At 44.3% G+C, this 27300-nt stretch overlaps 1 protein-coding gene across 2 annotated transcripts in view; it reads right to left on the bottom strand.

The window, feature by feature from the left end:
- Arhgef3 (Rho guanine nucleotide exchange factor 3) overlaps nt 1–27300 on the bottom strand; it is a 295751-nt gene that overhangs the window by 238467 nt on the left and 29984 nt on the right. For both annotated transcript variants that reach the window (XM_048420871.3, XM_085687791.2), the window contains exon 2: nt 5895–5988. In XM_048420871.3, the coding sequence (XP_048276828.1) occupies nt 5895–5938 (44 nt within the window). In that variant the 5' untranslated portion in view covers nt 5939–5988. The remainder of the gene's footprint in view (nt 1–5894; nt 5989–27300) is intronic.

Consider the following 27300-nt stretch of genomic DNA (forward strand, 5'->3'; position numbering starts at 1 on the left):
GAGAGGAGATGAGGAGAAGTGAGGAGAAGAAGGGAGGAGCAGAAGAGAGGGGAGGGGGAGAGAGGAGGTGGTGAGGAGAAGGGAAGTGGAGAAGAGAGGGGAGGTGGAGAGGGGAGGTGAAGAGGTGAAGTGTCTCACCGAAGGTCATGAAGGCAGGAGTTCAGAACTCTTAGCTCTCACTTTCCAGACTGTGAAGGTCACCAGAGGTAGGGGAAGGTGAACTTAAAGGTCCCTCATAGCCCTTTAAGGAGTAAACAAAGCGCTAATAAAACCACTGAATGAAACAGCTCTGAGCTAATGACAGATGGAAGTTGATAAGCAGACCAGGGAACAGAGGATAGCCCACAGCGAGCAGCTGTGGGGCTCTATGTCTCCAAACTAGGAAAATCCCAGCGTGGAATCAAGCTCTCTCTGGAGCCTCCTTCATGTTACGGCTTCCAGCCGGCCCAGCCCACCAGAGCTGTCCCTAAGCCACGGGCACCACGTATCCAAAGTGACCTGCCCACAGCTGATACAAGGGAGTGCCCTAAGACACCAGGTCTCACTGCAGCACAAAGGCCCTTCCTTCCTGGAGAGGAAGGCCTAACCGAGCCAGCACCAAGTCCAGTGGGCCCTGTGTCAACAACATGAGGCAGGACACCATGGTTAATGTCTGCTTGGTTTCTGAGACAAGGTCTTCTTTTGTCGCCTGTTGGCCTAGAATTCACAAACCTCTTCCCTCAGGCTCCTTAGAGTGGTGGCCCAGTGGTTAATAGCACTTGCTGTTCTTGTAAAACACCCAGGTTCAATTCCTAGCACCCACATGGCAGCTCACTGTACGTGAAGTCCACATATATATGCAGGCAAAGCATTCACACACATAAATTAAAAATAAATATGCTTTTAAATTCACCTGAACTGAATGTGTATGGACTTTTATGTTTTTAAGTATCCTAGGGTCTCACATACACCACATGAGGGCTCTAGCTCTGAGAATATTTATAACCCCAGCCTTCTTTTTACTTTTTATTCTAAGTCGAGGCCTCAGTAAGTGGACTACATGGGCCTTAAACCCCAAATGTAGCCCAGGGAGGTCTTGAATTTTAATCTGTGTGCAAGAAATGGTTTAATAAATGCAGGAGGTCATCTGCATTCTTTGCAGACAGCATGCTGTTTGCAAAACGTTGTGAAAAACAATATTAAAAAGTTCCAAGGCATCATGTAGATGAAGACAAACATATTAATTTAAGCCAAGAACGGGGGGGGGGGGGGGAACTAGCCAGAAACGAACATAAGCTAAGGCTGAGCATTCTTAACTAATAAGAAGCCTCTGTGTCATGATTTGGGGGACAGTTGGTGGCCCAAAAGAGTCTGGTCCAACTTAATGTAAGAGATTTGAGTATCTTTGAATGCTGATATTTATGAGGATCCTGGGCCAACTCCCCCGACAGCAAGCCACAACTATATTTTAACAGTTAAGCCAGAGAGGACTTTTATTTTTGAAGAAGCACATACAGCCTTCAAGTAGAAACTAGCAAGGAAAGAAATGCCCTTCTTTAGGTATTTTCCTCTAATGCTGAGGCCTGCCTGGTAATAGTAATGGATTGATGGATGAATTAGTGAATGAATGAACAAGTGAATGATGAACGGGGCCTTTCCAGCTCCCCAGCATGACTGAAGTTCTCCCCTTACAAGCCCATTTCACAGGAAGGACTGACAGGAAGGACAAGGATTTTCTCCTCAGAAACCCCTTTGCACCCGAGTTCCCTCAGAAATTCTGCATGCCTGACACCCTTTCCCACTGCACAGCTGAGGAACTGGAGCGCAAAGAAATAACTCAATCTGGTCGTAGTCACCGGGAGCAGCAGGAAACTTGGCTCCCTGGAGGTTTACCACATGGAAATCTGGGGTTCTTAGGCCCCTAGTGGACCAGGTGCCATCTAGAGGTGGAAGGAACCAGAAGTGATGGCCCAGCCATAAATACCGTGGGAATGGGTTTCTTCCAATAAAGTTGTTATTGGAAGAAATGTCCGGAGATTTCTGAAACAAAGCTCTACTACACAGAGGACTGCGCTTGGCAAGGCCCTGTCCTCAAAACCTGGAGCTGGTTCCAGGCCAAACTGCGGTCCTACGCTGTGCTGGCTGATTCTAGGTCAACTTGACGCAAGCTAGAGTCATGTGAGAGTTAACGGAGAAAAGGCCAGAAGATTGGGCTGTGGGCAAGCCTGCAGCGCATTTTCTTAATTAGCGATAGATGGGGAAGGGCCCGGCCCATGGCGGGTGGGGCCACCCCTAGGCTAGTGGTTCTGGGTCCTATAAGAAAACAGGTTGAGCAAGTCAATAAGCAGCACCCTTCCACGGCCTCCACCTCCACATCAGCTCCTGCCTCCAAGTTCCTGCTCTCCTTGACTTGCTGTCCTGACTTCCTTTGACGATGAACTGTGGAAATGTAAGCCAAATAAATCCTTGCCTTCCCAAGTTGCTTTGGTCCTGATGTTTCACCAGAGCAATAGTAACGCTAACTAAGAAAGGGGATATATACAACTGTGCTCTGCACTAACCCACAGAAAAACAGAGGCTTTCCACTGGGCCATACTCATCAAGTACGCGAATGCCCCTCACCACCCCCCAACTCTCAGTTCTCTGAAAATGCCTCTCGTACCTACCTTGTGCTTCTAATACACTTAGTAATGTACAATAAATGCCCATGGAATGACTCAACAATTCATCGACCGATGGGCTAGTTCCCCTCAAGGGACTGTCAGATAATAAGCTCTTGACAATAATAACAAGAGGAACCAGGCTCCTGGGATCAACCAATCCCACAAGAGGTAGTTGTGATGCTGTGGAAAGAGCCACAGTCAGCCAGACCCCAGGGGCCTGAGACCAGCACATGCTTCTACGCCTTGAACTCCTACAGCTTGGACAATTATTTCCTCACTCTTAGACTGCTTAAACTGCAATAAGGAACGAGATATGGTAAATCTAAAGCCTCTTCCCGTGCCGAGTATTTTTTTTTTAAACTATGACAGGGGAGGCGTGCACCTGAGTGTAGGTGCCTGTGGAGGCCAAAAAAGGTGTCAGATGCTCTAGAACGAGAGTGACAGGTCACCGAGAGACAATATTGGGGCTAGGAACTAGACCTGGGTCTTCTGCAAGCAGTGTGTGTTCATAGCCATTAAGCTATCCAGCCCCTCAAATTTTATGTCTTTGAAATATGTAAGAAAGGGGAGCTTAGGGCAACAGCTGAAATTGCATTCTGCACACGTTTCTTTCGTTTATATATTTACCTATGTTTCTGTGGTATGGGATAGAACCTAGGCCTTCACATATGCTAGGTAAGGCTGTACTACTAAGACACATCCTCGGCCCTGTCTGGAACTTCTTAATCTTTGAACGGGCTCTAAAATGAAAAATTTCAAGACACAGTGTTGGGTTAGGTTTACCGAGGACAAGTCAGACACTTCCTTCCCACTGCATCCAGGAGAAACACTTCTCCTCACACCATATATTCACTTCCCATAGCAAGGACGTTCAGCATGGGAAATCCTTCCACGAGAGTATCTGGGTGAGCGTAAGTGAAGCCTCTGATCACAAAAGGAAGGACCCAGAGCAGAGGTGCTAGGGGTACACCAAAGCCCTAGGCCATGTGCTGCAGTGGGACAACCCTACTCACTCCAAGAATAGTCGCAGATACAGAGCGACAATCGCAACAGGGCACGCTGACTCCAACGTCACATCCCACGGGGAGCTCAGCACTGAGCCAGTGCGGTTCGCGCACTATCTAATGAGGGCGCTGGCTAAGAGCTGAGTTGCCACGAGGAGACCAAATAGTTGTGATTTTCCTTTTTGTTCCTCGGGCTGCTTTTAAGTCTTTTCTGTCATCTACGGCTACAAAATAGGGGAACAGCACTGCTCCTTCCTTCCAGAACCCTGTTAGAATTCAAGCAGAGGAGCAGAAAACCGGTGCACAGAGCAAGCGCTGAAACAGCAGACACTCAGTCTGCCGCCAGGGACGCAGGTGGGCGGCTGCTCGATAAGTCCACCTAAAGCCAGAAATCTAACCCTGGGCTTCAGAATCCTTCAGCGAGACAAAGGATAGGCTGTGCCTCTGTACTGGACCGACCCCTGGAACAGCAGCCTGGAGGCTTTGCAGAAGAGAAAGTAAAGTTTCATCTGCACCTGGGAAGATCCAGGACTGCTCAACTGTGCTGGGGGCCTGGGTCTCAGGGGAGGTTGCTGCTCCCTGTGAGGGCAGAAGCTTATGGGTATCAGTGGGAGATGAAACCAGGCAACGGTCCCAAGAAGATGAACCTGCCCAGGGGAAAGAAGAGAAGAAATTACAGCCCCAGAGAGGTATGCTGTTCACCTTGCTGACTGCAAACATTCAAGGACAGATCTAAGGTTTGCAGAGGGTAGGCAGACAGGAAACCTGGTACCCAGCTGATAAGCCAAACTGTGTTCCCTACAGAGTGATCTGATCATTTTTATTAGACTCTTAAGTGTGTGTGCAGGATGAGTCAGCAATTCTTCTCCTTAGTAACCACCACAGAGAACCATTAGCTTGTGTGCTCAAAGGAAGACAGCCCAGCACACATCCCAACAAAACCCAGAGCCAGTCTAAGCACCATGAGCCGGCTCAGCAATCAGTGAGATGGAGGTCCTCACTCTTGCCGTGATGTGAAAATGAAGGAGAGTCACATAGGCTGCCGCCTAGCAAACATCACAGGATGCATCACTAAATGTTTTAAAGAGTTAGAAAACAGGCCGGCCAGCATAGCATGCATTTTTAAAAGGAATGAGGGACTGAGGAGATGGATCCATGGGTTGAACAGTTTGCCACCCAAATGTGAGGACCTGAGCTTGGATTCCCCAGAACCCACATGTATGCCAAGTAGGCATGGCAGCCCACTTAAAATCTCTACACATGGGAGGCTAAAACAGGATTCCCTGGAGCAAGCTGGCTAGAGAGACTAGGTGAACCTGCAAGGTCTGGATTCAAATGAAAGCCCCTGTCTCAACAGATAAGGCAGAGAGGGATCAAGGGAGACACCTGACTTCAACCTCTGGCCTCCACATGTGCTTGTATATACACACACCACTACCACCACATCACCACCACCATCACCACCAACAACAAGGGAGACAATCAGGGAGACACCTGACTTCAACCTCTGGTCTCCACATATGCTTGTATATACACACACCACCACCACCACCATCACCACCACCACCACCATCACCACCAATAACAACAACAACAATAACAAAGGAGAAGGAATGAAAGAATGACTTCCTTCTATATATCTCAATAGCCAGAGAAAATTCTGGAAGGAAAATGGACATATTACACAAAGCATAAACACAACTGCATAGATAATAGGGAAGAACAGGAATGGATTCAAGACTGAGAATTAAATGTTTTTTAATTGATAAAATTAAAAAGTTATTCTTTAAAAAAAAAAGAGGAAGTGAAAGAGGGAGGAAGAAAAGGCATGAAAGGGCTCAGGGTCCATCCCTGCTTGCTCTTGAGAGACCAGCCACTCACAAGCACCGTGTTCTGGGTGGTGGCACTGTGTTTGAGGATGAACACTCACAGCGTAGAACCGAGACACCGAATTTTACACCACATCATTTCTGTGATCCCAGCTCTTCTGGGACTTAGAAATATTTCTTTGTATTTAACAATGGTTTCTCTCCTCTGGCGGAACAAGCTGGACATGGGAAAGGAGCTGTGTTCCTGGAGGGCAGAGGTCAAACCCAGAGCCTGATGCCTGCTAGGAAGACGCTCTACCACCAAGCTCCTCACCTCGCCCCACACAACCTCTGATCCTTCAGGGTTTCTACCAACCATACAGGCATGAAGGAATTTGAAGCACTGAACCATTGCATGACATTTTTTCCTTAGCTGTTACCTTTCCTTGTTTTCTTCCATCCCTCTATAAATGCACTGATTCATCCCTGGGAAATTCTCTGCAGACTCAGCGTGCCAGGCCTAGATTTTCTTTCCTAAAAAACAAAATGACCAAGGGGATGATTAGAACAAAGCACAATGACACAAATGTGTAAAAAAAAAAACCCATAATGAAGCTGGTGGTGGTGCACGCCTTTAATCCCAGTACTCTGGAGGCTGAGGCAGGTAGATCTCTGCGTTGGAGGCCAGTCTGGTCTGCGGAGCGAGTTCCAGGACAGCCAGGGCTACAGAGAAACCCTGACTTGAAAATAAAACAGAACAACAACAATAAAAAGAAAAAATAAAGCAAAACAAAACAAAATAATCCATTCATTCTCTCTCTCTCTCTCTCTCTCTCTCTCTCTCTCTCACACACACACACACACACACACACAGACACACACACACACTTAAATAATGAATTAAATAAGTAAAATGGCCATTACACACACAAATGGTGTATTTCAGTTATGAACACACCAATTTTATTATATTAGAATATACCAAAGGCTCCCCAGTATCCCTTACACCCATCCTCCTTTTTTCCACAATCCCAAGTTGAGCATCCCTAAATCAAAACATTCCAACTCTAAAATGTTCCAAAATCTGAGACTTTCTGAGCCCCAACAAGATCCCATAAGTAAAAAATTCTAGACCAGAAAACATTACCTTATTCACAAAAATTTGTTTAAAATATTGCATGTAGCTAACAGGGTGCTATGTGCATAAGGTACATATGAAAGTTAAATCCTGTGTCTAGATTTGAGTCCCTTCTTCAAGACAGCTCATTATAGATATACAGATAGTTCTCAGTTTGAAAAAAAAATTAAAACGTTCTGGTTTCCGACAAGGGATAATGTATCCTGGCTCTCAGGTATCCTTGGAGTATCTTCTATTTTGATTTTTCGAGGCAGAATTTTTCTATGTATCCCTGGCCGTCCTGAAACTCACTCTGTAGACCAGGTTGACCTTGAACTCACAGAGATCCACCTGCCTCTCCCTCACAACCCCCCACCAGTACTAGGATTAAAAGTGTGTGCCACCACCACCATCTCGGCTCTTGCAGCATCTTCTATGAGACTCTTGAGCAGGGCACCAGGCTCAGGATGAGAAACATATATGACAGCTAAAGTTATCACAAACTGACTCCTTAGAATGGCAAAGGCCCCCTAAATGCACATGATGTTCACACCAAAGATCCAAGTTGAAGTCCTCAGCTGTAACAGAGGCTAGCAGGAGACAAAGAGCCGGAGAAGAGCTAAAGAGAATCAATCCAAGGTGCTTCAGAGGGCCCCTCCTCTTCTTCACTGTCGGAGCATCTGCCCCATAGGGGAGCACGAGCCACACTCCTAGGTTCCTGGTTCAGCTTGGCTGCTGCATTCCTCACCAAAAAGAAGGCTGTGATTAACATCACAGGATAGATTCCCTTCATAGGCCTGCCTCCAAACACCAAACTGCTACTTTGTTTGGTGTTTTACACACACACACACACACACACACACACACACACACACACACACACGCAACCAGTTTCTACTCTAGGAAGCTATTCTTAGGGAGAATGTGTTGACTTCCAACTCAGTGCCTCCTAGACAAGGATTGAGGGCGATTCCCGCTACCCATGGTTGATTAAGCCAAGCACCGCTGTCCCAACCGTATTGACCACTGAGCATTAAAGACCTGCTTGTCAGCGTCTCTGACCTATCATTCCCCATCTGCTCCAATTGGGCCTGGCCTTCTCCCAGGCTAAAGCACTATCTGCTTAACTCTGATCTAGGGGAGAAGGACCAGATTCCTGGGATGCCTGACCCCACCCAGAGAAAAGGGATAGAGCCAGTGTTAGGGAGATTCTGCAGCCCCTGCCTCCAATGCTGTTCTTTCATTTAACTTGCAGAGATCAAGCTATGAGCTATTTTTAGCATCTGGGTCCCTGTCTAGGGCCACTGATCTGGCTTCCATCAGAGCTAACTTCATCAGCTGCCGCGTGTACATTCTGGGGGTGGGGGTGGACGTTCTGGGGGTGGGGGTGGGGCAGGAATAAGGAGTGCGTAAAAACGCACTGGCACAGGCCAGAGCTACACGTGGGGCTCCCACTAGAGATACACATGGGGCTCCAGACCTACTTGGCTAGGCTTTCTTTTCTTTTTTTCCCCAAGCCTCTGAGAGAGTTTAGGATTTTCCTGTTGTAGCCTCTCTGAAGTACTCTCCAGCTGCCACCCAAACTCCAGAAGCCCCTGAGCTCCAAACCACAGCACTCATCTGCACTAACCAGCTGGTTCTGCCTTCAGGCAGTAACCCTCCCCCCCAAAAAATGTGCTTTTTCCTAACAATCTCGTCAATCCCGTGCATTTTTCAGACTGTTATCTCCCCCCCCCTCCACTATAGGTTGATGGCAAACTCGGTGGCTACCATGAAATCCAGTACGGCTTTCACTGTTCTACACAACAGCAATAAGCCTTATATCTTCATCAACCTTGTTGATAGATTTGATAAGACAATTGGAAATTCTTAAAGGAAGGAATGAGTTAAAAGAGAGAGTTTTCTCACATTAAAAAATGGGGAACTACAGGCTATAACTGCACAGAGCAGACAGAGAGGTGAGTGATCAGCCAGACAGCTGAGCACCTCACTCTCTAGGCCCTCAGTTCTGGGGCAAAACCCCAGGCCCCTCCCCCACCTCCAACACCCCACTCCATCAATCAGACCCTTTAAGCTACAAGGCCCACTCTGCCCACAAACACACCCATCCCCTGCGACCTCAGAGGAACTCTGAAGCACAGGCTGCCACTTCACAGAGCAAACCAAGAGAGTGGGCCAAGAGAGACCTCAGTGGCTCCCTAAGACACAGTCAGGAACTGCACAGAGAAGACTAAGAGTAGCTCCCTAACACACTGACAGCAACTGCAAGGATTTGACCAAGAGGCAGACACTGCCAGGCACCAACTAGAGGAAGAGGAGGATGGGCGCCAATGCAAGAATTCAAATAACAACCTAAAAAGCAACATGTTAATGCCAGAACCCAGTGGTCATACAATAGGAAGACTTGATAATCCTAACCCAGAAGAATCAGAAGAAAACTATCTTAAACATAACTTTATGAAAATGATAGAGACCCTTAAAGAGGGAATGAAAAATTCCCTTAAAGGAATGGAGAAAAAGACAAACAAAAAATTGGATGTAATCAATAAATCTCTTTTAAAAACTCAAGAAAAAGCAATCAAACAGGTGAAGGAAACAATCCAAGACTTGAAAACTGAAATAGAGGGAATAAATAAAACACAAACTGAGAGAATTCTGGAAAAGGAAAATCTGGGTAAACAAACAGGAACTACTGATTCAAGCATAACCAACAGAATACAAGAAATGGAAGAGAGAATCTCAAATGTTGAAGATAGTATAGAGGAAATAGATTCATCGGTCAAAGAAAATGAAAAATCCAACAAATTCTTCACACAAAACATCCAGGAAATCTGGGACACAATGAAAAGACCAAAAGAATAATAGGGATAGAAGTAGGAGAGAAACTCCAACTCAAAGGCACAGAAAACATATTCAACAAAATCATAGAAGAAAACTTTCCCAACCTAAAGAAAGATATGCCTAGGAAGCTACAAGAAGCAAATCCCCTCAGCATATAATAATCAAAACACAAACATACAGAATAAAGAAAGAATGTTAAGAGCTGTCAAGTAACATATAAAGGCAGACCTATCAGAATTACACCCAACTTCTCAATGGAAAGCATGAAATCCAGAAGACATATAAAGGCAGACCTATCAGAATTACACCCAACTTCTCAATGGAAAGCATGAAATCCCGAAGGTCCTGGACAGACGTGCTGCAGACACTAAGAGACCAGGGATGGAAGCCCAGACCACTATAACCAGCAAAGTTTTCAATCACCATCGATGGAGAAAACAAGATAGTCCATGAAAAACCAAATTTAAACAATACCTATTCACAGCCTTACATAAAGTACTAGAAGGAAAACTCCAACCCAAGGAAGCTACCTACACCCCCCACAAAAAAACCATAGGCATCAGATAACATCACACCAGCAAACCCCAAAGAAGTGAAACACACAGATACTACCACCAAAAAATAACAGGAATTAACAATCACTGGTAATTAATATCTCTTAATATCAATGGACTCAATTCACCTATCAAAACACATAGGCTAACAGAATGTTACAACATTTTTTAAACAAATACAAAAGCAGATTCCATCCTTCTGCTGTATAAAGAAACATACCTCAACCTCAAAGACAGATATTACCTCAGAGTAAAGGACTGGGGAAAGATTTTCTAATCAAATGGACCCAATAAACAAGCAAGTGTAGCTATCCTAATATATAACAAAATAGACTTCAAACTAAAATCAATCAGAAGAGATAGAGGACACTTAATACTCATCACAGGAAAAAAAATCAACCAAGATGAAGTCTCAGTCTTGAACATTTATGCCCCAAATACAAGAGCACCCACATACATAAAAGAAATATTACTAAAACTTAAATTGCACATCAAACCCCACACACTAATAGTAGGAGACTTCAACACCCCACTCTCCCCAATGGACAGGTCAACCAGACAGAAACTTAACAGAGAAATAAAGAAACTAACAGATGTCATGACTCAAATGGACATAACAGACATCTATAGATCGTTTTACCCAAACACAAAAGAACATACCTTCTTCTCAACACCTCATGGAACCTTCTCCAAAATTGATCACATTCTCAGTAACAAAGCAAATTTCAACAGATAAAAAAAAAATTGGAACAATCTCCTGTATCTTATCAGAACACCATCATTTAATGTTAGAATTCAACAACAGTAAGTGCAAACTCATAGAAACCTACAAACTTGTGGAAATTGAGCAGTGCTCCATTAAATCAACCCTGAGTCAAGGAAGAAATAAAGAAAAAAATTAAAGACTTCCTAGACTTCAATGAAAATGAAGGCACAACCTACCCAAATGTATGGGACACTATGAAAGCAGTGCTAAGAGGAAAGTTCATAGCACTAAGAGCCTACATAAAGAAAGTGGAGAAATCACACACTAGTGACTTAACAGCACACATGAAAGTTCTAGAACAAAAAGAAGAAGACTCATCCAGGAGGAGTAGACAACAGGAAATAATCAAATTGAGGGATAAAATCAATAAAATAGTAATAAAGAAAACAACACAAAGACTCAATGAAACAAAGAGCTGGTTCTTTGGGAAAATCAACAAGATAGACAAATCCTTATTCAAACTAATCAAAAGGCAGAGAGAGAAGATGCAAACTAACAAAATCAAAAATGAAAAGGGAGACATAACAACAGACTCAGAGGAAATTCAGAGAATCATTATGTCATATTACAAAAGCCTGTACTCCACAAAATTGGAAAATGTAAAAGAAATGGACAATTTTCGAGATAGGTATCACATACTAAAATGAAATCAAGACCAGATGAACAATTTAAATAGACTGATAACCTAAAAAGAAATAGAAGCAGTCATTAAAAGCCTTCCAAACAAGAAAAGCCCAGGATCCAATGGTTTTAGTGCAGAATTCTACCAGATCTTCAAAGAAAAGCTAATATTTACACTCCTCAAATTGTTCCACATAATAGAAACAGAAGAAATATTGCCAAACTCTTTCTATGAGGCTACAGATACCCTGATAATGAAATCATACAAAGACTCAACAAAGAAAGAGAATTAGAGACCAATTTCATTCATGAACATAGATGCAAAAATACTCAATAAAATACTGACAAACCAAATCCAAGAACACATAAAAAAAAATCCACCATGATCAAGCCAGATTCATTCTGGAAATGCAGCGATGGTTCAACATATGAAAATCTATCAATGAAATCCACTATATAAATGAACTGAAAGAAAAAAGCCATATGATCACCTCATTAGATGCTGAAAAAACATTCAACAAAATCCAACACCCCTTCATAATTAAGGTCTTGGAGAGATCAAGGATACAAGGAACACATCTACACATAATAAAAGCAATATATAGCAAGCTGACAGACAACATCAAATTAAATAGAAACTCAAAGTGATTCCACTAAAATCAGGACAAGACAAGGTTGTCCACTCTCTCCATATCTATTTAACATAGTTCTTGAAGTTATAGCTAGAGCAATAAGACAACAAAAGGAGATCAAGGGGATACAAATTGGAAAGGGAGAAGTCAAACTTTTGCTATTTGCAGATGACATGAGAATATACATAATTGACTATGCAATCCCCATCAAAATCCCAACACACTCCGTCACAGATCTCAAAAGAACAATACTTAACTTCATATGGAAAAACAAAAAACCCAGAATAGCCAAAATAATCCTGAATAATACAGGAACATCCAGAGGCATCACCATCCCTGACATCAAACTCTATTATAGAGCTACAGTAATGAAAATAGCTTGGTATTAGCATAAAAGCAGACAGGTTGACCAATGGAACCAAATCAAAGACCCGGATATTAATCCACACACCTATGAACACCTGATTTTTGACAAAGAAGCTAAAATTATATAATGGAAAAAGAAAGCATCTTTAGCAAATGGTGCTGTCATAACTAGATGTCAACATGTAGAAGAATGCAAATAGATCCACCCCCATCCCCATGCACAAAACTCAAGTCCAAATGGATTAAAGACCTCAAGGTAAATCCAACCACACTAAACCTGATAGAAGAGAAAGTGGGAAGTACATTTGAATGCATGGGCACAGAGACCACTTCCTAAATATAACCCTACTAGCACAGACACTGAGAGAAACAATTAATAAATGGGACCTTCTGAAGCTGAGAAGCTTCTGTAAAGCAAAGGACAAAGTCAATAAGACAAAAAGGCAACCTACTGAATAAAAAAAGATCTTCACCATCCCTGCATCAGAGGACTGATCTCCAAAATATATAAAGAACTCAAGAAATCAAAATATCAAATAATCCAATTAAAAAATGGGGTGCAGATCTAAACAGAGAATTCTCAACAGAAGAATTTCAAATGGCAGAAAGACACTTATGGAAATGTTCAACATCCTTAGTCATCAGGGAAATGCAAATCAAAATGACTCTGAGACATCATCTTACACCTATCAAAATGGCTAAGGTCAAAAACACTAATGATAACTTATGTTGGAGATGATGTGGAGTAAGGGGAACACTCCTCCATTGCTGGTAGGAATGAAAAACTGTACAACCACTCTGCAAATCAGTATGGCAGTTTCTCAGAAAATTAAGAATCAACCGACCGCAAGACCCAGCAATACCACTCTTGGGCATATATCCAAAGAATGCTCAACCATACTACAAGGACATTTGTTCAACTATATTCATAGAAGCATTATCCATAATAGCCAGAACTTAGAAACAATCTAGACACCCCTCAACTGAAGAATGGATAAAGAAAATGTGGTATATTTACACAATGGAGTACTACTCAGCAGTAAAAAACAATGACATCTTGAAATTTGCATGCAAATGGATGGAACTAGAAAAAAAACATCCTGAGTGAGGTAACCCAGACCCAGAAAGATGAACATAGTATATAACCACTCATGGGAATAATAAGCCTATAGTCCATGACCCCAGAGAAGCTAAGTAATAAGGAGAACCCTAGGAGAAACATACGTAGATCCCCTTGGGAAGGAGAAATAGACAAGATCGCCTGAGAAAATTGGGAGTTTGGTGGTGGAGGAAGAAAGAAACCCAAAAGGAGAGGAGGAGGGGAAAAAAGGTGGGGAAAGGAGAACTAGTGGGAATGGGATGGTTGAGATGGAGGAAGGACAGAGATGGAGAACAAGGAAAGAAATATCTTGATTAAGGGAGCCATCTAGCAAGAAACCTAGCACTTGATAAATTCCCAGGAATCCACAGGATGACCCCCCCCCAGCTAAGACCCTAAGCAATAGTGGAGAATACATGAACTGGCCTTGCCCTGTAGTCAGATTGATGATTATCTTAAATGTCATCATAGAACCTACATCCAGGAACTGATGGAAGCAGATAATGTGAGTTTCCCTTCTGTATGCTTGAATATCACTCCTGAATAAAGAAACTGTCCTGGCCTGTTGATAGGGCATTCTACTATGGATAACAGAACAGCTGTAGAAGAGAGAACAAAAAGTTTAGGAGAAACCATAAAGTGAGTACTGTGGCAAACTTTTATAAATAAACAAAGACCAAAAATAAAAATACAAATAAAGAACATTCTCATTGAAGGTCTGGTACACACAGGTGCAGATGTAATAATAATTTTATCAGAATTTTGGCATCCAAATTGCCCTCTTCAAGATGTAAATATTCAGTTTTAAGTATTGGAATATTATCTCAGTTAAAACAGAGCACAAGATGGATTGAATGTATAGGAACAGAAGGACAGTGAGGAATATTAAAACCATATGTGACAAACTTAGCAGTGAATTTGTGGGGATGTGATTTAGCAATGGAATACTCAGATTAATATTCCCCCAATCTTAGAAAGAAACCATAAATTAACATATATTGGGGGAAAATATTAGAAGGTAATCATGTTTCCAACATGGTAAAATTTCATAAACCTTCCCAAATGTTTGTTTCTACTGTTCTCTACAGATCAAAATAGCATTTTCGTAGTCCCAGTTCAACTAAAGATTAAAGCTGGCTTTGAAGTTAGAGTGTGGCTCTCTCCTTCTCTAAACCCAAGCATGCTTATTAAAGTGAAATCCCAAATCTGTCTCATGTCAGAAGAGTCACCTGAAACGGGACAGAAGAAAAACAAATATTTAAGGACTATTTTATTGTTACTAATCTCATAACCCTTTGGTTTTATATTGACTTTTTAATAGCCTTTCTTAAGGTATAAGATTTATAAGATTAATATATATTATTATACATTTGATATATTATATATACTTTTTTAACTTTTGTCATGATATTAATGATCATATAGAGTAGTAACTAATTCTAGAAAAAGATTTCATCTACCTTTCTATACATGATTTTGGGTTTGAATCTGTATCAGTTTTCTGCAGTGAATCATAAGCATGCATAACTGTGACCTTTGACGTCTCCATAAGGAGGATGAGACCCCACAACAATGATTTCTCCAGGACTATGACAACATCACTAAGCGGAAAAACACCACCTGAAGATCAGCTTTGGACTACAAACTGCTCAAAACAATTTCGAGGTGGCTAGCTGAGATGATCCAGCCTCACAGACTGCTCTAGTCAGGATTTGAGACAAACCCTGCACTTTCCCATTACGCAGAGACTGGACAACAAATGATAGAGTTGCCTCTCCCAGGACTTGACAATTATCCCAAATATTTCTTTTCAGGATCCCTTAAAGATATCATCACCTCCAGACAGCAGGAAGTAAATTTAAAAATACTATGCCCACATTCCCAAGAGGTGGGATGTGTAGGTTTTGGTCACTCAATGGTTTATGGATATTTGCAATTGTTTAGGGGGATTGGTTACAAGTTATTATTGGTAATGGTCAGAAAAACTAAACAAAGGAAATTAGAGTCAAGGTTCCTGATTTGAAAAGAAAAAAGGGTGAATATAGATATGAAAAGATAAGAAAATAGATAAGTGGATGAACTCTGAAAAGAAAAAGGAAGGATATAGATATGATAAGATAAAAAGGAAGATTATTGAATCTACTTTTAAAAAGTAAACAGTAGTTTTAAATGTTTTTAAGGTCAAACAAAGATATATTTTAGATAGACAGGTTATTTCAAACACTTCAGAGATCTGCATTATATGGTATTTAAGATGTTTTAATAACATTGGTCCTTTTTTATGACAGACATGTCTGCTCCTGGCAATCTAATTCAGAGAAGATGATGGACATCAAAGAAACTCCATATGGAGCTTGCTTTCTTTATGGCAAATGTAAACCACTGGGCAAGAAAGTACCTTTGCCTCAACTGCTGACAGTATACTGTGCTAATGGGACAAGCAGGACACAAAAGAAAGTAACTGCCAAACATTGCCCAGATAAGGCAATACAGTCCTTCAAAAACCATGCGTCATAGAAAAGTCTGTCAGAAACTCTAGGCCTGTAGACCAAAGATGGATGCACCAGCATTGCAGAGAAACTTTAGGTGATTGTCCAGAAGCCAGCTGTTTCTGTCATTTTTCACATTTTTTTGAAGTTGCTTGCAAACACTTCTGCTTACTCAGTTAAAGTTGTTTCCTTCTTGGGTCTCTGAGGGAGTTGAGGACTAGATAGTTATAGTTTTCCTTGTTTACCAGATGCAGAAAGCAAGTTACAATAGAAAGTAAACTAGGTATTTTTAGACTCACCAAGAATGGAAAGATAATGTATTCACTCAGAGTATTTTCTCTGAATTTGTCAAATGCAAATGAACTAGACATTGTTGATCTAGTTATTGGCTATATATAGCATATAGTTATTGTACTTATTGTATGTAGTTTTCTTATATTAGTTACAGCCTTCCTTTTTATTTTAGACAAAAAAGGGGAAATATAGTGGCATATTGTGTTCTAATAAATAAATCTCACCTAAAGAAAACTACACAAAACAGCCACATTAGTCAGCCACACAGGACAGGCAGTGGTGGTACACACCTTTAATTCCAGCAGCCACACTAGTTAACCACAGATGGTGGTGGTGGTATATGTCTTTAATCCCAACACTAGAGAGAAATAGAAGGCAGGATGAGACAGAAACTCCTTCTCTTCCAGTCTGAAGATTTCAAAGATGTAAGAGTGCTTTAGTGGCTTTTCTGATCTTCAGGTTGTACCCTAATATCTGTCTCTAGATTTTTATGATTCGGACTGCACAGCATTGCAGAAAGTGTTCTGTTTCTTTGAGGGTCTCACGTAACCTAAGCTGGTTTCCAACTTACTGTGTAGGTCATAGACCCATGAACTTCTGAACCTCTGATCCTCAACTCCCAAGTGTCCTAGTGTATTACAGGTATACACCAGCAAGTCATCTGGAAGCCATCACACGCCAGCTTGTACCTAAGAGTAGGCAACAACTTCTACCACTTGTACCTGAGAGTAGTGCAACAATTTCTAGCACTGAGAGCTATCAAGGAATTCTCACACCAGCTCCAGAATGGAGGCACCATTACTGCCTCACCTTAGGAATCAGAAAATGGAGAGCTAGGAATGTTGGAATGTTGCTTGGTGGTAGAGGATATACTTAGTACCCATGAGATACGCACTTCTGTTCCCCACCCCCTAAAAAATAAGAAATAAGAAATTGGTCATAAAGAAGATCTATGGTCACCCAGACTACAAATAATAAATTAAAAATAATGAGAAGGCATATGACCTTGGGAGTCTGCAATCCTCACCACTGTATTATATGTATTACATAGCTTGATCATGAATGAATAAATGGATGGATGAATGGATGGATGGATGGATGAATGAACACTGAGCCCAGGATTACCAACTCCTATAAAAGAAACTTATCCCATATGTCGCTTCATGCCATTGTTTCTAATGAACTCAGCCACCACTGCCTGACTTTGCCTGTTGAAGATCTTAGGTCTCCCAGGCACCCACCAATAGCTCCCAGGGGAGCCAGGATCACAGACATTTTCCATCCCTGTTACAACACAATCTAAACAGCAAACACATCCTTGAACATGGGTCAGAAGGACTGCATCCCTTCCCAAAGCACTAGAGGGGACGTCTTTCTCTTGCACTTCCTGGCTTCCAGAGGCTACTCTGTCCCCTCCGCTAGTCTTTCTCCATGCCCAGAGCCAACAGTGGGGCGTCTTCAGATTTCACGGCTCCCTCAGCTCTAATCGTCACATCTCAACGTGGACACTGCCTCCCCAAGACTGGAATAATTCAGGACAATTTGTCCCATAGGAGACCCTTACTAAAAATCTACAAAGTCCCTCTTGCCAGCTAAGGCCTCACAGTCTCAACTATCACAAGTGAGTGGGATCTCTCAGGAGTATTTCTTAAGGCAGTGTTTCTCAACCTTCCTAATGCTGCAACCATTTGATGCAGTTCCTCATGTTGCGGTGATCTCCAACCATGAAATTATTTTTGTTGCTATTTCATAGCTATAATTTTGTGACTGTTATAAATCATAATATAAATATCTTTTATGCAGATGGCCTTAGGTGACCCCTATGAAAGGGTCATTTGACCCCAAAGGGGGCATGGTCCACAGGTGAAGATTGCTGTTTTAGAGAGTCTTATATAACCTACCACAAGCCCCAGTCTGTACACCACACAAAGATTCATCCAGAAGCGAATGAGTGCTGTGTAACAACACAAGGCAACGACACCTGTGCTGCCTGTTTTCAGGAAGGCAGAGCCGGTTACAAGTATCCCAACGTCTAGGCCATCAGGTCGGTAGAGAGTGTCTGGAAGAGGGCACAGGATGGCTTTGGGAACTTCTGGCAAACGTATGTTCCTTGCTCTTTTTGTGTATTTTTGCTTTTGGATTTTTGAGAAAGGGCCTCACTCTGTAGCCCACACTGGATGCAACTCATTATACAACCCAGATTGAGTTTGTACTCACAGCAATTCTCCTGCCCCACACTCCCAAGTTCTTAGCTACAGTGGCATACACTTAGCCCTTGAGAGGCTAAAGCAGCAGGACGATGAGTTCTTGGCCAGTCTGGCCTGTGGTTAACAAGACCTTGTCTCCAAAAGGGCAGGAAAGGGAAGGGGAAGAAAAAAAAACTCCATGCAATCTATTTCTAGAGTCCACTGGTTTTATAAATACACAGTAACAAATCAAGACTCTTATTCAACTATTATCTCTTCATTTTCACGTCTCAGAAAGGGACTACACCCTCCAGAGAGACTTGCAAAGTTCCTAGGTCCTCTGCTATGTACGTTATAAAAACTTATCAACAACCAACAGACAGGGTTTGTCCTCCGGGCTTTTATCGGAGAGTAGGCAGAGAACTGGACACAGCTCTCCCTGTTGTCTACCCGCCTTAGGCCTGGAGCCAAAGTCAGAGATAAAGGCCAATTGGACAGTCTGGCCTGGACCACAAGGTCCCTAGCCACCTGCCCAGATGACCTCACTTCTCCAACAGCCAAGAAGGATGACCCAGGGCCCTTGGCTAGAAGCAAGGTCACATCCCTCAAGGACAGCTATGGACAGTAAACTGAAGCAGAAATAACATATGGACCCATGGCTGTCCATCAGTCAGCACACTGGCCAGCAATGCTGGTGACAGGCTTAAAACTGTTCTCATCCATCAAGACCTCACAGACGGTAACCAAATACAACCCTGGGCACAGGGACCCAACAGTGCAACTGTGGCAGCATGGTACTCTATCTACTGGCCATCTCCACGGGATGTAATGACCGATGTCACGCAGAGGAAGACCTAAAGCACAGCCTGCTGCTTTGGTGCACTGGAGCCAACACATGCTAGCCATGGTGGGAATTTAAGCCACAGGAATCAGAATGCTCTATAAACCATGGCTCCCTTTTTTCCATTTGTCCCCAAAAGTTAGCTATCGAGCAATCCCAAACACACACTGTGTGTATGCCAATATAATGTTTAAGGTTTAGAAGAAACAAATCCTTGGGACTGGGGACATAGCTCAATGGGAGAGCGCTGCCGTGACGTGAGTGCAATGCCCAGAAGTGGAGGGGAAGACAGACAATGCCAAAGCTATTTTCATTTTTTAAAAAGGTTTTGCATGTGTATAAATGTGTGGTGTGCATGCATGTTTTTGTGTGTACATATATGTGCTTGCATGCATACATATGTGTTTATATGTGTGTGGTGCCCAGAGGTTGATGTTGGATGTCTTTCTTGATTGTTTCCACATTATATATTAAGACAAGAGCTCAGCTGGGCAATGGTGGCACATGCCTTTAATCCCAGCACTCTGGAGGCAGAGGCAGGCGGTTCTCTGTGAGTTCAAGACCAGCCTGGTCTACTGAGCGAGTTTCAGGAAATTAGGGCTACACAAAGAAACCTTGTCTCAAAAAACAAACAAAATTAACCAGGCAGGACCTCTCACATGATCCCAGAGCTAGCAGATTCAGTTAGTCTAGCTAGTTTTGCTCTAGGAATCCTATCTCTGTCTCTGTCTCTGTCTCCCTAGTGTTGGGACAACATGCAGACTGTAACACGCACCCAGAATTTACATGGATGCTAAGGATCCAAACTCAGCCCTCACACTTGGGAGGACAGCACTTTGCCCACGGAAACATCTCCATGACCCCAAAGCTTTTTGTTCATTTGTTTTGTTTTGTTTTGTTTTTTGAGACAGGGTTTCCTTATATAAGGAAATCCTGGTCTTCCAACTCACTCTGTAGAACAGGCTAGCCTCAAACTCACAGAGATCTGCCCACCTCTGTCTCCTGAGTGCTAGGATTAAACGGATGCAAAACCATGTCTGGCTACCTGTAGCTATTTTAAAGAGCTGCTTCCAAGATGGACTACAGGACATGGGACTGGTTGGACATGAAGGCGGGCCTCAGCATCACTAACGATTTTTAGCATCTTTTAAATTATTTTCCAAGGTTTTGTTTTTAAAAGCATTACCCAGTTTTGTGTGGTAGCATATACCAGTGATTGGCAAGTAGAGGCAGGAGGATTAGAAACTCAAAGTCAACCTGACCTACACAGTGAGACCTGGCCAAAAAAAAAAAAAAAAAGAAAGGAAGGAAGGAAGGAAGGAAGGGAGGAAGGAAGAAAGAAAGACAGACCAAGGATAGAATATAGCTCTTGCTTGGTATGTGCTAGGGCCCAAGTTCCATCCTCAACCCCAGGAGAGGAGGCACTGAGCATCCCAGCAGAGCATGACACAGCGGTTATGAAGGGATCTACTGGAACAGGTGAAGAAGGCCTCCATCACAGATGGCTCCTCAGAGAGGTGCTGGGTGTGCAACCTGCCTGGAAGGCGGACAAGCTGGGGCCACTCTGCAGCAGAGGATCAACTCAACCACTCATAGGCACCATGGGCTCCCAGAGTGCGCTTGCAGAACGGGTGGTACCTTCCTCACACTTGCGCCACGCGCTCTTCCCTCACCTTAATCTCACCACTGTGAACCTCCCCTGCACTGGGGGTTTATGGCACCCCAACTAAGCATGCCTCGATGAGTGCAAAACTTAGTGAAGAGATGGGAAATGTCCAAGAACTGTGTGCTCTTCCCTCTCACAAAGGACCCCGCACACCTGCTACAGCTGGAGATACACGGCAGCTCTGGTGGAAAGCCAACCGTCCAAGAATCACAGAAGAAAATAGGTAAAGGAGGTAAAATGTGCGGGACCCCAAGGTTGCTAGGTTGCCACCCCCTTGGAGAGAGGAGAACTGCAGATAGAAGGGCCGGGGGCACTTATTTCTGCACACAGTGCCAAGATTGCTGCAATGCTGAAACAGATCCAGGGCTATTAGCACACATGCTCTAGCAGGTATTTCCAACTTAGCTATGCACAGAGGCGGAAGGGCAGTCCCAGTCTTCTCCAGGTGTGTGGAGGCTGGCTCTTCCGGCCCGGCTTCCATCGCGTGCGTGTTTATGGAGGCTTGGGGTAGAGATCCAGTCAGTCCTCAAGTGAAAGAAACCAACTCAGATTCCAGGGCAGGAGGGTGTGGAGAGGAGCCACCAGTGATTCACCCCTGCTGGCCTCCAGGCTACCCGTCTTCAGTCTGAAAATCTCATCTCGCACATGATTTACCTGAGAAAGTTCCTGTTCTATAAAATAATCTCATCGCTGCTGCTGGTAAAAGCACTTGTTACTAAATCAGATGCCAGGACAACCAACTCTCACATGCTGTCTTCCCATCTCCATGTGCATGCCATGGAACACATGCACATACACGCATGTGCATGCACACACTAAATAAATAAATAACGTAATTTTAAAGATTAGATAATTCGAGAGCTAGAACTGTTGTCCAGTCATAGAAGTATTTGTACTTAGCATGTGCAAGGTCCTCTTGGTTTAATTCTGCGCACCCTGACCAAAGAGAAGGGAAAAACCAGCATGGTGGCAAGGAGCTATGGTTCTAGCTGCTTCTGGAGGCTAGAAACCTCCTGAACCAAGAAATTTAAGACCAGCCTGAGCAATACGGTGAGACCCAGCATAACTCTAAAGTAAGCAAGTAAACAGTTTTAATGTAACAAAAAAATTAGAAAGGTCTTAAATTACACAAAGCCATTGCTACCTGCCTGATTCTCTTGAAGTTTCTCACACACCGTTCTTAATGGACATTCAAAATATGCTGATGGCTTATAAATCCATGGGAGACCCAAAGCTGGGAGGAAGTGAGACACTCAAGTAAGTCAAAGCAGGTCTAGGCTTTCCTATCCCAGGCTGACTGTCGTGAGGTGGATATTCCTATGACAAGACCATTTGAGGAAGGGGACCCAGGCCGCCCAGGGGCCCGAAAACCACTGTCATTGCTACCCTCTTCCACACTGCCATTGGCCATGGTACTGGGCTTTCTCCTGTGCCTGGCACCTGCTGAGGCTTCCGATGCTCCATTCTACAGGACCCTCTCAGCAGCATGCATGGCAGGGACGCATCTCCTCACTCACAAGGACACACACGCATAAAGGGCACTGAGCACAGGAAGAACCAATGAGCTACTCTGAAAACCAAGCACACTTGCCTCCTGTAACCAAAGTCTCAAACAGAAATGGCAAGAATAAAGGAACCAAGCCTCAAAGGCCATGCAAAATGGTCCTTAAATGGTCTCATGCTTATTTTTCAGATGAAGCTTTAAAACTGGGTCCTTTAAAACAAGGCAGTTTCCTGACCTGATCCTTCGCCCACCAGGGCATCTTCAGAAATGAACATCACAGAGCTGACACATCCCACTCACCTCAAGAATGCTCCATCTGCCCCATCACCAATCATTATATACAAGGGCAAATGACGTCGGCAGTGTCTCCTGAGCAAAACACCACTGCAAAATGCCTGAACAGGTGAGCTCTCCAGAAGCCTTGTTTTGTTGTACTTTTAGAGACAGGATTTCTCTGTGTAGCCCTGGCTGTCCTGGAATTTGCTCTGTAGACCAGGCTGGCCTCAAACTCAAAGATCTGTCTGCCTTGGCTTCCCAAGTTCTGGGATTAAAGCCATGTGCCTCCATTGCCCAGCTTAGAAGCCCATTTATAAACCTGACTCTGTACATCTATTCCCAGACAGACAGTTGGAAACAAATACAAACGTCACTGAATTCTAGGGAGTTCTAGTTAAACAGCATGAACAACCCAGATGATCCCAGGACGGACACCCCTTGCCTGAGGTCACACAAAAGGTCAATGTGATGCGCACTGTAATCCTCACCTTTCAGAGAGAGAAACAGAGCCCGGCCTATGCAGTGATCAAGCTTTGATGACAGTGCAGATGAGGTGGCCAAATCTCCCAAAACCTCCAAGAGTCTACCGGTTCTGATGGCTGAGTACTCCCAGCCTGAGTCTCCTATAAAAGCCTCCGGCTACATCTCAGTTCCATCCTTGTACTCTGAGCCTCAGGAGTCAACTAAGAAAGACTGGGCTAAGGGGAGGAACAACTGCCCCCTTCTACACTGCCAGCCACATTCTCAAGTTTGTGGGGGAAATCCTATGAAGCCCAAAAGTACCCCGGGAACCCCCGTGAGAAGGTGCCAAGGTAGGTGGCTAGACCTGCAGTATCAAATTACATCAGCCATCAGAAGAAGATTAACAGAAATCAGGCCTAGAGGCTGAGGCAGGAGGATTCCAGAGCAGCCTGGCTATATTATGTGTCACAATATCCACAGGAAGGGAAGGGGAAAAGGAAGAAGAAGCAGAAAGGGAAAGGCAGGGGGAGGACACTTGAGCCTTGTACTTTGCTAGGGTAGAAGAGTTGTCCCCACTGGTGTCCCTCCCAAGGGACTGGTAAGGAGGAGACTACAAGGCAAAGCAAACTGGGGACAGCAAAAGGGAAAGAGAAGGAAAGCAACACAGGCTGTAAATTTCATTAGCTGGGGCACAGGGGATGGGGCGCTAGCTTAAGGAACCTCACTACCTTTTACCCTTTCCAGAATATACTCTCATTAAGTAGAATAATGGGACTAAATGTCTTTTGTCCCTCAAGCTTCTTTAGTTTGCATAAATTAACTACCAGAGTACCATGAGCCCGTGCAAGAGAACTCCAAATCCATGTTCCCAGAATCCCAGGGCGACATGGCTTTAGGACATAGAGGTTACGGAAACATCTGCACTACAAAAGCTTTCATAGTCTAAACTATCAATGGAGGCCTTGGGTTCTAAAGTTGGACTTCTAGGACACTAATTTTACTTCTGCCACTTAGCAGCTATCACCTTGGAAACGACTTTTCTGGGCTTCAGCTTCTCCACAAACATCAGAAGGCACAGCGGCGCTCAGGCATACTACCACACAGCCTGATGGAGGCTCATAGATGAGCAGGTCCCATCTCCTATACAGCAGGGAGGAGACCTCTGCTGCACCAAGCAAGGTTGGGATACCTGATGAGCTAAAGGTCCCGGGCAACAGACCCAGCAACTTTTCCAAGCTTCGAGGCTGTACACACAGGAGGGTGGCATATAAAAATACCTCATGAGGGAACGTTACAGACCCACCCAGAAGGCAAGACTGTACAAGCGTGGAGATCTCAGGAGGCGGAAAAGAAGCCTCCCAGCCAGCCAGCGAGTAACCCTCCACGGACCTTTGAACACTTCACCTCCTTTCTGCTGGGTTCCTGGAGATAGACCAGACCTTCAGCTCTTCCCAGAAGCCCTTCCTGCCTCTCTGTCCCTGCATTCAATACAAGGCCTCCTGTCTCCCCTGACTCTAGACTCCCAGATCTGGATCAGCTTTGCAAGACACCCTCCAGAATCCTAGCTCCCCAAATATACAATTCACAGAAGGAATAATTGGGGGGGGGGGTGCTCCATGGAGCCAAATCCAGCATTAGCCCTGTTGTGATCATTGCTAGCCCATGCCCTGCTCTTTAGGAGACTCAGCTAGGAAGTACTTCTCCCACTATGATGGGCTCGCCTCACTTGGCAGATAGGCACAGGGATGCAACACCAAGCCTTCCACTGAAACCACTGAAAACTTGCAGGACCCTTCCATTGGGTTATAGTCATCCCAACACAAGGCAAGCAATAGAAACAAAAGGATGCTTCAGGAGACACAGCCTGACACTTGAGTCCTATGCTCTATTAAGACAGGAAGAGAAGAACTTAGGGCTGAGGTATGAGAAGAGTTGTCTTTCCAAAAGACTGGCAGGAAGAGGAAGACCACAAGCTAAAGCTAACTTGGGAATGTGGACACCAAGCTGAGGGAGTGTCAGCTGTGATAAAGATACTTACCCTGGCGTTGTTACTGGTGTTAGGCGAAGAGACACAAGTGATCAGGACAACCCAGGCGTTTTGATTCCTGCCACCACCTAAAAGCCTCGTCTGGTGACCTGGCACCAAGAAAACTGGCTTCACCCAGCATGGTAGGACATGTCAGGGCATGTGTCTTGAGGACGAAGAGCCCTGCTTTTTCATGACAGTCACAGGATGTCAGAGTCGGTGTTCGGAGCCTACACAACAGGGCACAGAGTCATAGGGACATAAGCAGACACACGCTCCACAGCCGCTGGGACTGTTTCCATCAGACCTGTCTGGGCCTGCGGATCCGCACTTCTCAGTCCTCCCAGGGATGGAGGCAGCTTGCTGGGCTTATCTGTGGGAGACCGAAGGTCGCACCATAGTTGGTTCATCCAACCCTGGTTGGGAAGACAGCTCCCTGCCCTTCACCAGTGCACAGTTATGAGTGGCTGGGTTCACAGGGGAACTTCTCAGAAATACAGGTGCCTGGGCCGGACTGCCTAGAATTTGAGTTCTGACAAGAAAGCCAGGAAGCTAATGCCTTAAGAGGTAATTCCAACGTAGAAGCCAGATCTGAAGAAACAAGAGCGGCTTCATGACCTGAGAGAGGGCAAGATTCGCACAGACCTGACACCCACCACCTTGCTAGGGTGCTAGGCTAGGCTAGCACCTTTTCCACTGTGACCCACCGTACAGGAAGTCTGAGCCTGCCCGCCTTCTTGCTCTGCAGAGGCTGACTAGAGTTCTAAAGATACCAATCTTCCCCTCAAGTCTGCCTGGGGACCTTGCTGCAAGTTGAGTTCTCTCTAAGTACTGTTCCCTCTCCTTCTCCACCTCTCCAGCCACAGGTCCTCTGATCTCAGAGCCTTTGGTGACCTAATAGTTACATCTATATAACCAGGATAGATCTGTTGCTTCCTGGGAAGGAAAGGCCACTGAGCGGAAGTGACTCTGGCCTGTGACACAGGAGAGAAAGACTGAGGGCTGAGGCATGGGACTGGCTGGTGGTGATCAAGGGCATTGATGTTGGCATTGTTAATCCCACTGATTGAGAATGAGACCACTACCACAATTAAAAGTCAAATTCAAAGCAAGCTTTAATTAAACACGGGCAACAAATTCACCATCACACACCATTGGTGGAAATGTCAATCTCACTCATCTCTTTGAAAGGCGTTCTATCAGTAGCTGCCCACATTTTAAATATGTATGCACTTCGACCCGGAAGGTCAATGGCTACCAAGGACAGTGACTGAAGCACCCTTCTGTAAGCAAAAGAAAGAGGCAGCAGAAATGGTCACCTGGAAAATCTATCATGGAAGACAGACCCACAGACTCCTCTTCCCAACCCTTCAAGCTGGAAACATTTCAGAATTCATAACCCATTGCATTTTGAAAGCAACATGAAATCTATGCCCTACAATACCCCAGCAGGGCACATCCGGGTGTATAAATACCACTGCAGCTAAGACCATTTCTGCCTCATACATGAATTATCTATTAGCTCAGGTCAGGGTGCATCATCAAATGAATTTAAAACACATTTTTAAAAATATGTTTTTCTTGATTTTATAACTATGGGAAAACTAGATAAGTGAGTAACTAAGATGCCAGTGAGCCTCTGCTGTGTCCTGCAGGGGACTATAAGATCCTGCCACACATGCTCACTGGGAGCCTTTGCTGTGTCCTGCAGGGGGCTATAAGATCCTGCCACACATGCTCACTGGGAGCCTTTGCTGTGTCCTGCAGGGGGCTATAAGATCCTGCCACACATGCTCACTGGGAGCCTTTGCTGTGTCCTGCAGGGGACTATAAGATCCTGCCACACATGCTCACTGGGAGCCTTTGCTGTGCCCTGTAGGGGGCTATAAGATCCTGCCACACATGCTCACTGGGAGCCTTTGCTGTGTCCTGCAGGGGACTATAACATCCTGCCACACATGCTCACTTGCTCCATTAGCACTCTTCAGCATCGTCACCATGCCAACCAAAGGCAGTCAAGTGTCTCAGAACAATCATCCCACTCAAACCATTAAGCAATGAAGCATGAGCTATTACTATCCTCATTTCCCTCACACTACCCTCTAG

This window comes from Myodes glareolus, chromosome 5 (genome assembly GCF_982192425.1).
Source record: "Myodes glareolus chromosome 5, mMyoGla1.1, whole genome shotgun sequence".
In the NCBI taxonomy this organism is placed as follows: domain Eukaryota; kingdom Metazoa; phylum Chordata; class Mammalia; order Rodentia; family Cricetidae; genus Myodes; species Myodes glareolus.